The 12,364-nt window shown below is 43.4% G+C and overlaps 1 protein-coding gene across 7 annotated transcripts in view; it reads right to left on the reverse strand.

Annotated features, from left to right (window-relative positions):
- syne1a (spectrin repeat containing, nuclear envelope 1a) overlaps positions 1-12,364 on the reverse strand; it is a 132,539-nt gene that overhangs the window by 15,209 nt on the left and 104,966 nt on the right. For 6 of the 7 annotated variants that reach the window (XM_056405840.1, XM_056405839.1, XM_056405842.1 and 3 more), the window contains 26 exons: positions 12,207-12,308; positions 11,981-12,100; positions 11,679-11,879; positions 11,355-11,528; positions 11,077-11,208; positions 10,718-10,914; positions 10,421-10,553; positions 10,107-10,289; positions 9,814-9,963; positions 9,501-9,677; positions 9,235-9,390; positions 8,994-9,149; positions 8,735-8,905; positions 8,398-8,531; positions 8,070-8,274; positions 7,007-7,189; positions 6,733-6,879; positions 6,395-6,549; positions 5,596-5,743; positions 5,412-5,506; positions 5,092-5,326; positions 4,595-4,789; positions 3,101-3,226; positions 1,813-1,968; positions 986-1,144; positions 539-705 (listed from right to left, as the gene is read on the reverse strand). In XM_056405840.1, coding sequence (XP_056261815.1) covers positions 539-705; positions 986-1,144; positions 1,813-1,968; positions 3,101-3,226; positions 4,595-4,789; positions 5,092-5,326; positions 5,412-5,506; positions 5,596-5,743; positions 6,395-6,549; positions 6,733-6,879; positions 7,007-7,189; positions 8,070-8,274; positions 8,398-8,531; positions 8,735-8,905; positions 8,994-9,149; positions 9,235-9,390; positions 9,501-9,677; positions 9,814-9,963; positions 10,107-10,289; positions 10,421-10,553; positions 10,718-10,914; positions 11,077-11,208; positions 11,355-11,528; positions 11,679-11,879; positions 11,981-12,100; positions 12,207-12,308 — 4,157 coding nt within the window. The remainder of the gene's footprint in view (positions 1-538; positions 706-985; positions 1,145-1,812; positions 1,969-3,100; positions 3,227-4,594; positions 4,790-5,091; positions 5,327-5,411; positions 5,507-5,595; positions 5,744-6,394; positions 6,550-6,732; positions 6,880-7,006; positions 7,190-8,069; positions 8,275-8,397; positions 8,532-8,734; positions 8,906-8,993; positions 9,150-9,234; positions 9,391-9,500; positions 9,678-9,813; positions 9,964-10,106; positions 10,290-10,420; positions 10,554-10,717; positions 10,915-11,076; positions 11,209-11,354; positions 11,529-11,678; positions 11,880-11,980; positions 12,101-12,206; positions 12,309-12,364) is intronic. The other variant, XM_056405836.1, reaches the window with a different exon arrangement.

The raw sequence follows: 12,364 nt of genomic DNA on the forward strand, positions 1-12,364 counted from the left end.
AATTCCCCTCGTCACGTGTGTCCTGGAGTGTCAGGACGGATACCATGGAAACGAAGTCAGGCCAAAGCATGCCTTAACTAATGTAAACCCTTCTCCGCTAGGAGGAGTGATACAAAGTGTAGGGTGAAGTGCAAACACACTGATGAGTACTTTTCAGTCTCAGCTTTTCAAAAGCAGGTGAACAACAGAACAAAGATCATATATTTATCTTATATTTTTCATTCACAATGACCACAATTCATCAGAGAACAAACTAAAGCCAAACTAGATGCCTGTCTTTAAATGTTCTTGCAGGGATTTTTTAAACAGCTCTTCTGTTCTTGTATCCATCCAATTGATGTTAACCATAATATGAAGTACTGACCCTGAACTGCTTTAGCCATAGGACACATGTGCTATACAATTAATAATTGGTTTGACTTTTTTTCCTTTCGTTTCCAGTTCGTCAGAAATTTCCTTCCCACCTTCACAGAGACAACACAAACTCTACTATCAAAACATCAATCTCCGCCTGTTCACGAGAGTTTCGTGCACCCACCTGGCAGCAATGAGGTCCAGCAGGTGTTGCCAGCGCTCGCTGACTTTGCTGAGTTTGTGTTGGATCTCGGCCGCCTTGCTGTCCTGGCTGGCCCTGGCCAGGCGCTCACCCATCACCTGCAGCTGCTGCTTGTTCTCCTGAGCTACGCTGATCTCCTCCTGGTAGTCCTGGTGGAGAAACACCAAGCAGGTTAAACACAGGGAGCTGTGGGGTACAGTGTGAGTGTGTGTTCATGCAGCAGTGTGTTAAGAGTCCGGTTATTTTAATATCATGTAGCTGCATTCAAGTAATACAATATTTTAAAGGGTGATTTTAAACAAGCAATCCCAGTTCCGACTGTGTCATTAACAAATAACTATGAACTATGAAGTCCTGCGTGAATAAATGTGTTGTGTTCATTCATTTTTACGTATGTGTATTTAATGTATGTCTGTGTGCCGAAATCACCTTGCGCAGTTTTTCAATCATTTCTTCAATGCTGATGTCTCCATTCTGAGAGACCTTGCTCTCCATTTGTGTGAGCCACTCGCAGAGTTCCTTGTTCTTCTCATTGAACACGGCCCACTCATTCAACTTCTCGCTCACCTGCTGTTTGCGAAGGGAAAGCTGAGGGGACACGGGGGGAGGGGATTGTTGGAAGGAAGGAAAAGACAAGGGTGAGAGTGAAAATATGAGAGAAAATAAGTAGCAACTGAAAGCAGAAGGATGATGACAAAAATAGTCAAGACATGAAAAAGAGTGATGGATTGCCAATTTAGGAGCCGCAAAGATTGAGAGAAAGAATATAATTGGTGATGATAAAAGACATAAAAATAATTTGGATTGAAGAGTATATGCTTAAATTAACTGGGGAAAGCTAAAGACAAAAGCCTACTCAATTAATGTTTCTAATTCCCCCTCAAACTTGTGTTTGAGTGTTAGCTACGGAAAGCTAGCCACAGCTGAACACCAACTTTGTCAAATGCACCACAGCTGTTATCTTGGTCTATCTTCAGCGAGGAGGGGCACTGAGTGAGAATATGCACACTGCTCAAGCCAACATTTTTTAACATAGATATGGTCTCTCTTTATCTTATCTGTCCTCTGCATGGCTCAGCTGACTTAGTAATGCTAAGAGCACAAGGCAGCAAAATTCAATTCATTTTGTCTCAGAGAGACAGGAGACAAAAACACTGAGTAAGTAAAGGGGGAAATGAACTAACATCAGCACTTTCGAAACACCCAAGAAAAAAAACAAACATCAGAAGCACATGTACAGAGTACTGTGTATTTACCTGGTGGCAGACCTCTTCCCACTGGCGCTGTAGCAGCTGGAGGCGTTCCTGCAGGACAGTGATGTCATCTGCACTGACCACGCCCTCCAAGGAGTCCCTCAGAAGGAACAAGGAAGTGAGGTCATCAGTCCAGCCCTCCACACTGCTCTCCAACTCCTGTACCCACATGGGATGAAATTATGTCATTACAAGAAATTTTGTACAACAACACAGAGACAAAGATGCATAGCCTTAAATGTAACTACTCTCAGACTGGAGGGATTTCTCTCCTCATAAACAGCCACAGGAGAGCAGGAAAACAACAGCTCAGGATTACTGGAGCTCAACTGTAGCTGTACCTCAGAAAGCAAAACAGCAAACTGACACTGAATATTACAGCAAGGCATTTCCTAAAAAGACACAATATTTCCTCCAAATGCCAGAGTTTGATTTAGGTTTTCTGAAAATTGCGTAAAAAAAACAGTAACATAACACAATGATGAAAATACATCAGCTACATTTAAGGATATGGATCCAAGATAATGTAACAGAGGCATCTAACCTTGCATCTCCTCCTCCGTCACTGTGACGGTTTTTCTGCTCTGCAATCATTTGTGGACCCGGAGAATGTCTCCATTACGCAACACGCACAAAAGGAAGCACACACATGCACACACACACATACACAAACACACACCCCCACAGCAAGCAGGGATGCTCTCTCTCTCTCTCTTTTCTGCTCACTCTCATGCGCACGCAGCCTCTCTCCCCACCCCCTCTCTCTCCTCAGCTGATGCTAACTATGTGCAGCTACTCTCAATGCCCTCCTCCCCCCTCCGAGGAGCTTGGGGATGTGTCAGGAATGAAATATGACGGCATAGAGAGTCCAGTGGTTAACACAAACCGCAGGGAATCATACTGTGACTTTTCACACGAAAAATATTCATTCTCATTCCAGCAACCTCCTGGCATTATTTCTGCCTGAGCCATATTGATGATTCCTTACTAAAAAAATTTTGTTTTTAAAAACAAAAACAACAAAATTATAAAAATACTTTTTCAAATTCAATTAGACTTGAAATGCTATGCCCCCACAGGAGAATAAACAAAATATACAACAGAGAATCGAACAAACACGATGACACAATGAAACAGCAGCTGATAGATAAAGATGTTTCGTTTTCTTTTTGGCCGCTGGTCGGTCTGTTTATCTGTTTGTCCCCATAGCCAGATTAAAAGGGTAGAGGGAGGACAAGTCTGTGTGTGTGTGTGTGTGTGTGTGTGTGTGTGTATATTATGTTCTCCTCACCTTGCATCTGATTTGCTCTGAATGTAGCTCCTCATGATGGTCAGGCAGCGGCAGAGACAGCTTCCTCTTGAAGGCCCTCAGCTTCTCCAGTGATGCATCTATGCCCTTCTCACATCGTTCCCAGTTCTACACACACACACACAATAAGAAGAATGAGATCATAAAACACACACACTCATACGCACTCAAACACACACTTAGACTGTAGATCCTTAAGAGGAAGCTACAGAATAGACAATCATAAGCTGACACACGTATAAGCATGTGTATACATAATTGATGTGGCCTGACTGCAGCTTTGGTAGACACACACACACACACACACACACACACACACACACACACACACACACACACACTCACACTCACACTCACACTCACACTCACACAAACACACTCACACACACACACACACACACATGCTACATCTGCCAAAAGCTGCAGTCAGGCCACATCAATTACCATGCCATAGATAGCCTACTTAGCTCTGGACATCACAAGCAACACTGAACAGTGATACAGCAAAAATCCAGCAACCAAAGAGAAGAATTAACACAGCTTCATAACAAAGGAGCGAGGCTCTGCTCCAAAGGGCACAGATTACAGCTATTTTTAGAGTCTGAATAACGATCCACTGGAGGGTAAAACAGGGTAATATTTGGTAAGAGATGCAGCGGCCAAGTAGCATACCTGAAGCAAAAGTCATGGTAAAAGGACATGGATAAGGATAAGAATAGAAGCTGTTCCTTTAAGTGAAAGCGAAGGACGACAGCGAGAAAGTCACAGAGACTGCAGGAGAGTGAGATTCCGAAAGAAAGACAAGAGAGCCACCTTCGACAAAAATGTCAAATTTCCGGATGAATCTGAAAAACTGCGTCACTGTGCCTGTATCAAAACATGATAGTATCTCATCCTGTAAAATGTAACTCACAGGGTTCAAATCATTACATCTCACTGCACAGTGTCCATGGTCTAAGTGTGTGTGTTTATGCAGACATGGACCCTGAGCTTGCATTTTTATCCTTTTTTTATTTGTGCCATTTTGTAATACTTCATCAGTGAGTGTGTGTAGGTTTGCATACACATGTTTATATGATGCTTAGCAATATATGTGAGGAAGTGAGTGTACTCCATCTCCATCCTTGATTTCTTTTCAGGACTTAATGTGCAACGCTGCATAATTCATGTGATAACCTGGTTTCACTGCTGCATGTGGGCTCATTAAGGGCTCAGATGGGCAAATGCCCTTCAGCACACTTCACAGGCACCTTTACACTGCAGCATGTTAGAAACACAGCTTAGCCTGCAATACAGACTGTGCTCAATGAGGCTTTGCATACTTGCAAAAGTTAGGGATGTCTTATAAAACAACTATGCTTAATCGATAATATTTTTAAACTTACAAACTGCCATCACAAAGTTATTATAATGCTAATAGTCTTTCAGAAACATGAATGAAACTTCTCTATTATTCTTGCTGTATTTTTGTCTGACCTTGAGCATGCCGTGCAGCTCCCTCCTCTGCTGGTCCAGGCGGTGGTGCGCGTGTCTCCACCTTTCCTGAATCTCCATCAGCTCTGTCTGCAGGGTGGACTCGGCCCTGGCGTCGGCTGACAGCAGCAGGCTCCTGCCAGCCTCCACGGTGAGGATGTAGCCTCCCTGCTGCCTCTGGAGCACTCGCTCCCTCAGCTGGAGGAGTACAGACAGGGACAAATGGCAGAGGGGGTACAGGTTAACTAAGGGAGTCTATGGTTGGAGAAGGGGTGGGGGTTTATTAGTGCAGGGTTTAGGGTTATAAAACATGCAAACAAGTATTATGAGAAAATAATTAGTTCAGGGTGGAGGTGTGATTCACTCAATGCTTTCCAAATCTAATCTAAATTTTAATTATAAGAGATAATAAAGTATGAATTTATAAGATTATAAATTTGAATGATTTAATGTGTGAAGTGAAGACCTTTAAAAAGATCTTATACACCATTGTAACCTACCTGTATCTGATCTAACATGTTCCGGGCCTGCTGCAGGGCCACTGCTTCTCCTGGCTGATGAACATCTGGATCATGGGTCACCTCCTGGAGCCATCGCAGCAGCTTCTCTGCCATCTCCCGGTAGTTCTGCCACTGGCGGACCAGACTATCAATAATGCCTCTTCGTTGCTGAGCTCGCCTCACCACACACTGCCACTGATTGCTCAGCAAGGCCAGCTTCAAACTGAAGTTGTCTCTGTTGGTGGGACAAGAGTGATGATCTGTATTTTCATGAGACAGGGAGAATTGTTAAATCCATTGTGTTTGTTTTACGCGTTTACCTGTCATCCACTTGTCCCTGGTCCAACATACGATGGCCGTCACTGATGATGGAGTAGAGAATCTGTTGCCTGCTAAACATCTCTGCCTGGAACAACTGCAAGAACACACACACATATTAAGATCCAACACTGCACATAACAAGGACAGCGATCAGTACACGTGCACTTTTAATGCTTCTCTCACCTCGTGGTCTCTCTGCTGCTCCAGCAGACTCTGGTGGTTACCAGAGATCTCAGCAGCCAACTTCTGTTCAGTCTGAGACAGGAAGTCCATCCAGGCCTCGCACTTCTGGAGGAAGCTCTGCTGCTGGAGCAACACCGCCTGCAGTTTACTGGAGAGGGAGAGAGGGACGTCACTCAGAACATAAACATCATTAACATCATGATAAAGATTCAGACACAGCATTAAGATTAGTACCACTTTATAATAAGAAACATTAGTTTATAATGTAATAAACAGTTTATATGTATTTTACACATCAGTTATAAACCCTTATAATTCATAAGTAAAAAGAACTTATGAGTTGTCACATTTGCATATATCTCACCTTAACTTTCTAGTAATCTCTTTATTAATCAATAAGGACCCCAGGAACTTTCTGACCTCACACTTTCTGCAGGACGGCTGCAGATTATCATGGTAAAAAGAAATTTCACATTTATAACTCCAGGCTTCATGGCTGATCGTAAAGAGCAAAACCTACATAACTCAGTTAATTAGTAACATATTCATTATAATGTCTTATTATGAAAGTGTTAATCATATCTCACTAAATTTTAATGATGTTATTAGTAACAAATTATAAACATGTTCTTAAAGTATGTCTCATTAAAATCATAGTCTCAAGTCATAAATGAAAGTTTTACATTTCAAGAAACAAAAAGGGAATCAATTCTGTTTCAAAAATATAGGTATATCTTTTATTTATTTTGGTTAGTGTTAGTGGTACTACAAACAAGTGAAATATGAAGAGCTCAGGTACCTGAACCTCTCAGTGAGGTGAGCGCAGTGAGCGGCCCAGGCTCTGTTGAGACTTTGCAGCTGTTTAACATCTCTGTCACTGACTGGTAGTCTGTACACCAACTCGTTAACCCGTTCTAGATCTGGAGATAGACTGCTCAACTTCAACAGGTGAATCTGGAAATACATTATCAGACATGTTCAGAAGGACAGTGCTAGTTAAAGGCAAGAGAGAGAAGAAAATTAATCTATAGAATTTAATGCATTGTTTTTGACTAACATACAGTGTACTATGATCAGATGTATTTCTGGTTCAAACACAGAATACAACAAGAGCCAAGGCAGCATCGTCTTTTGTACCTTCAGTTTTTCCATACGTGTCTGGACAACATGGAGCTCCGGTGAGCCGACAGAGTCAGACTCCTTCAGCACCTCCTCAGCCTCCTCAGCCTTACGTATCAATATGTCCAACTGCTCTCTGAAACCGTCACAAGCCTGGGATCCAGACTAGAAACAGACGGACGGACAGAGGAAGAAAAACAAGAAATAAGAGAGTGAACACTGAAGTGATGGCATGTTTTAGAGAGAACATATTTGTCATTCTCCCCATGCTTACCCATCCCCACTATCCTACCTGCAGTACTTCCTGCTGCCTGTGAAGGGCGTGCTCCAGCGTTGTTAGACGATGTGTGAGCGACAGGTAGTCTGACTGGAGGGCTGCAGAGGAGGAGGCGTCGACTTGGCTCTTCAGCTGTTCCCCTAAAGCCTGCAGTTGCTGGAGGGAATCCTGCACTGAGGCCTGGTCACCAAGGCACGCCTGCAACAGAAAGGCAAGTTAGGAACACAGTCACTGAATGCCTGTGCAGACACAGAAGGCATGTAGTAGTTCATAGGAAAAAAAAAGGCACATTCAAAATGTTAGCATTTGGGAGAAACTGTCACATTTTCTATATTTTTCTGTTAATCCAGTGGGTTTTTGAAAGGATTAGACTTATCAAAGCATAGCGTATTTTTTCCAAAACCAAAGAGGACGATTCCATCCTTTTGCTGAAGTCATGAAAATCACATTTTTATAAATACATTCAGGATTAGTAAAACAAGGGATGTGTGTTCTGTGGGTTTTGGTAAGTCGTAAAGAATGCTGAATTCTTAACCACTTAGTGTCTACCGACAGTTTGTGCATCAGTGATCCTCAGTCAAAATAACTGTCTGCTTACAGTAGAAGGACAGAGTGTCTCTACTCATCGCCCAGCATGGCCCTACAAGCCCAGCGTGACAGTGGGACACCCCTGTAGTGTAAATCAGGGGCCTGTCTCGTCCGTTGCAGTCTCATGATCAAAAGCCTTTTGTTAGATGCAGCGAGTCTACATTCAAGCAGACAAAAGGACAGGGTGCAATTTGGTATTCTGCAGAGGGGATAGAGGCTTTGTGAATCCTCATAGTGAGCTGACAAGCTGTTTCAGAGCTTATTCACAAGGTCTTAGAAACCAAAAGAGGACTGGGGGGGAAGAAGGGTTTTCAGCATTCTGTTACACTATGAGGAAAAATGCATATTTTAAACCACAGATATGTGCACTTAGTAATGAACTAACACTAATCCTGGGTACTGAGAAGCAATAACTACAAAACCACTGATGAAAAATGTTGACCCAATCATGTGCTAGAGGCCAACATTAAATTGACACATCTCTACTCACATTGCAGTCGTCTATCCAGGTGATGCTCTCCTCCTCTGTGATCTCCCTGTCGGTGGCGCTCTTCAGCAGGCGATCGGCATGTTCTTGCTGTTTCTGAACTGCTGTCACACACTGGCCATATGATGTCCTGTAGCGTTGCCACAGCCCCAACAAGGCCTTACTGCTCCTCAGCTGCTCTGAGATCTGCTCTAGTAGGCGGTTCCACCTACGACAGAGGAAAAAGAAAGAAGTCTCATTTTGGAGCTCAGGTCTACATCTGGTTTATGTTGAGGGTTATAGGTGCAATTTGATCTGAAGTCACTCTGAGACACGTTCTCGTTATCCCTACCTGATGTTGACGTCCCGGAGTGCTCTGTTGAGTGTTTCAGCCACAGATGGGTGGCACTCCGTCAGTAGCTGGTGTGTGACGGAGCCAAATTTCCTCAGACTACTCTCCTGTTTATCCATCTCCTCCTGCAGGTTCTTAAAAACACAGACATCCACTAAAAACTACTGTCATCTTCAGTGTTTGTTGTGTCTGAACATTATTTAAATGTTACTGGTCACAATGACAGTACTGAGTGAAATACATTAAGGATGAATTTATGCATCAGCTGTTCAAAACTTTTTTTTTCCAAGAGTGTCCCACTTTGCATAATAAAGAGTTTATTTTCTGCTCTCCTCACCTCCAGACTCTCCACCTGCTGCTGCACTGCCTCTAAAGACCCGTTAAGGAGGAGCAGCCTGGACACAGAGTACCTCCCCTCCATCAGATAACCATTAATCTCCTCTGAAGCTCGCCGATACAGTGTCCACTGCTCCAGCACTGACCGCAGGCTGACCTTCATCTGACTTATCTGATAGAAAGAATGGGAGACAAAATGTGTAAGTGTGTAAGCAAAATTTAGGCAACAACCATGAGGGTGAGGGATCCAAGAAGCTAACCATGTGGTCCAAATGAGCCCAGGACTGGTTCAGCCCTTTGAGGGTCTCCTTGACGACAGAGCAGGCTGCTCCTTTCTTATCCTGAATGAGAGCGTTTCCTCGTTCCTCTGCTTTCTCTAGATCCTTCTCTTTTTCCTTCACTAATTCTTCCAACTCCTGCAAGAACAACGGAATTTTTTTTTTTTTTTTTAAATTAGATATAATAAAAATACTGTATGTTGGCACATTGCTGTATTTATACCTGACAGTCTTTAAGTGCATTCTGCACTGATGCTACATCCTCTATCCTGTGTCTCTTCTTCAGTTTTTCCTCCTGTAGTGTGAGCCAGGTTTTCAGGGCCTGGACTCCATTTTCATGCTCTAACCAACCTTCCAAAAGTCCTTCTAACAGCTGAATCTGAAATACAAACAATTCAGAACAATTTAACAACTCAGAAAGTTAAGAATATATGAAGAAAACGTCAAAAATTAAACTTATTCTTGATTGCTCTGTAACTAAAACATTACCTTTTCAGCAATGAGCCCCTGCAGTATCTGCCATCTTCTGTTCATAGCTCCCAGCTTCTCAGCAAAGTCCGTTTTGTCACTGCGCTTTCCCTCCACATCCTGACTGCTGATCTGCAGCACGGACTGGTTAACAAAGTCCACAGTAAGCTGCTTACAGGTCAGATCAATCCGGAAACCCTGTGAAACACAAATATCACATCAGGAGACTGTGATGAGGAAGATAAAAGGAGTAAAAGAGAGCTGAAGGCTGTTAATAAACTTTTTGATGTATAACACATGAAGTTCTTTCACAGCTTGATCTGAGCTTTTGTACCTTATACTTCTGCAAGAAGTTCTGGACCACTTCAGAGCCCACGGCTCCCATGATCTTGTCTTGGTCTTCGTCTATGATGTTCTCCATGAGAGAGATCCAGCTCATCAGCTCTGTGATGGCGTGCCGTGACGCTAGTTTCTCCATCTGTAACTGAGGGTACAAACAATCCAAAATACAGCATCAACATCAATGAAGATTTTTACAAAAATCTCTAAGATGAAAAAAAATGTGGCTACAACAAAAAGAGCTGACAAACAACAACCACTCAAGTGTAACAGCTGCTGTTCTCAGACCTGGTGTAGCTTCTCTTGTACTACAGGAATACGGGTCAGCAGCTCGGCCCACTGAGTGTCGATTTGGCCCAGCGCCGTCCTCAGACCAGCTGTATCTACTCTCTTCAAGCGCAGAAGCTGGTTTCCAGTGCTCAGCACAGAAGAACGCAAAGATGACTTAGCATCCACCTCCTTGGAAAACTCCTATCAGGCACAGAAGTGAGAAGAAGTTGGATTTTAACCATACATTCATAAAAATGATGTGAGTATTGTGTATAGATATTATTATTAGGTCTGTGGTGTGTGTTTGCTGCTGATGTGATAACCCAACTAACCAGAAAGGCATAGAGGTGGTCTCTGACCGTCTCCAGCTCCTGAGGCACCGTTACTGACTGGGTGGTCCAGAACTCAAGCCGGTCCAGAGCCGACTGCAACCAGTGGCTCAATTCTGCTGACTCACTCTGGTACCTGAAATTTATAATATTTCAATTTAGCTCTGACAGATTCAGAAAATATTTAGGGGATCATTTTTAAAGTATTCAGCCTCCAGGTATCAAAACAATATCTGATTTGAGATTTGATTCCTGACGATGACAAATCAAATCAAACGCAGACTACTGCCAGGGCCTGACCTGCTCCAGTGTTTGAGCGTGGAGTCGAGGCGGTGCAGCTCCTTGTTGACCTTGGTGGTGGAAGAGAGCCAGTGTTCACCCAGTTGGGTCAGCTGATTCTCTAAGTCCGAACAGCCAACAGACAGAAGAAGCCTCTTGCCCTCTTCCAGAACCTGGTACAGCTGGGGCTGATGCTCCGTCAGGCTGGCCTTCAGACGCTAGAGGAGAAAAACAGATGGATAACTCATCAATTAAAAAGTCAATATTCTAACAAGCATGAGCGACTGCAGGTTTTAGTGTAAGTCAGATGACATCTTGATACTATATGGATAGTTTTGTTTGTGCATCTATGTGTGAGCAGTCTGTATACAGTTGCTTACCTGGTAGAGACTGATCCTTTCAGTTAGTCTCTCCTCTGTCTCTTCTACTAGACCTACAGTAGGGATGCTACACTCCACAGCCTCCAGCTGTCTACACAGAGCCTGGTAGTCTTCCACAAGCCTGCTCCATGACTGTCAGAGAGAGAGAGGAGGAGGGATAGAGTGTCTTATTTAGTTCATTCCCACCAGATGTTAAATTTTTATATATGTTATATACAGTATATAATAAAATGTTAGTGCTCCTTTTCCTTATTCTTCTATCAATCACTAATTCCCACCTCCAGTATGCCCTCCAGCTCCACTCCCCTCCTGTGGGCCTGTTTGAGCACACTGTGGGCTAAAGCCATGGTCTCCTCCAGGGCCTGGCTTTCCCTCTGTGCCACCAGACCACACACTTTACTGTAAAATGTCTGGGTGAGGATCATATGGCATTCCAGACCCTGAAAGAACTCCTGGAGCAGAAGACAAACATATTTCAAACACAATACTCTCGGAGTCAACAACAACAACAACAACAACAACAACAACAACAACAACGACGACAACAACATTGCAGTTCAATGATTAAAATCTATACTGTTCCATTTCACTGCCCTCCTTACTTTGTGTTTGTCCAGTAACATCTGGACCTCGATGACGGAGGCCACTGTCATCTTCTGGTCGGCAGCCATCTTGTCCTGAGCGGTGTCCACCAGGTCTGACAGGTCATGAAGTGCAGCTTCGTACTGAGCCTTGAGAGACAGGCCGTGGTTCAGGCTGCTACGTCTAGAGCCCACCATCAGCATCAGCTCCTCATATGCATCCTACACAAAATATGTCAGTCAGTAAGTATAAAAGTGCTGGAAGGTTATGACCCTCAGTGAGAGAGAAAAAGAAATGAGCTCCACGGTAAATTGGATATTACCTGTAGTTTGAGTAGTTCCTGATGGGAGATTTGTTCAGACTGGAGTCCTTCTGCTCTGGTCTTCAGCTCAGACACTCTCAGCTCAAACTCCTTCAGACTGTCCTCCACTTCTGATAATGCCTACAAAAGAGCAGCATATTCAATAGAAATCTCTTCTCAGGAATCCTTTCAAGCTTCATAAATACATTTTTAATTTTTGTGTATTTGCTCTAGGTCGTTATCATACCTCTATCTGTTTGGATGCAGGTCTGTCTGCAGTTCCTGCCATCTTCTGCAGCAACTGGTGTTTACTTTCACTCAGGGCTGTGAACAGCATCCTCAGTTCATTCTGGCAAGGACAGAAAAAGCAGTGTTAAAAGGTAAAAAAAATAAGTGATGCAGGCA

This window comes from Seriola aureovittata, chromosome 19, assembly GCF_021018895.1.
Source record: "Seriola aureovittata isolate HTS-2021-v1 ecotype China chromosome 19, ASM2101889v1, whole genome shotgun sequence".
NCBI classification, from domain to species: domain Eukaryota; kingdom Metazoa; phylum Chordata; class Actinopteri; order Carangiformes; family Carangidae; genus Seriola; species Seriola aureovittata.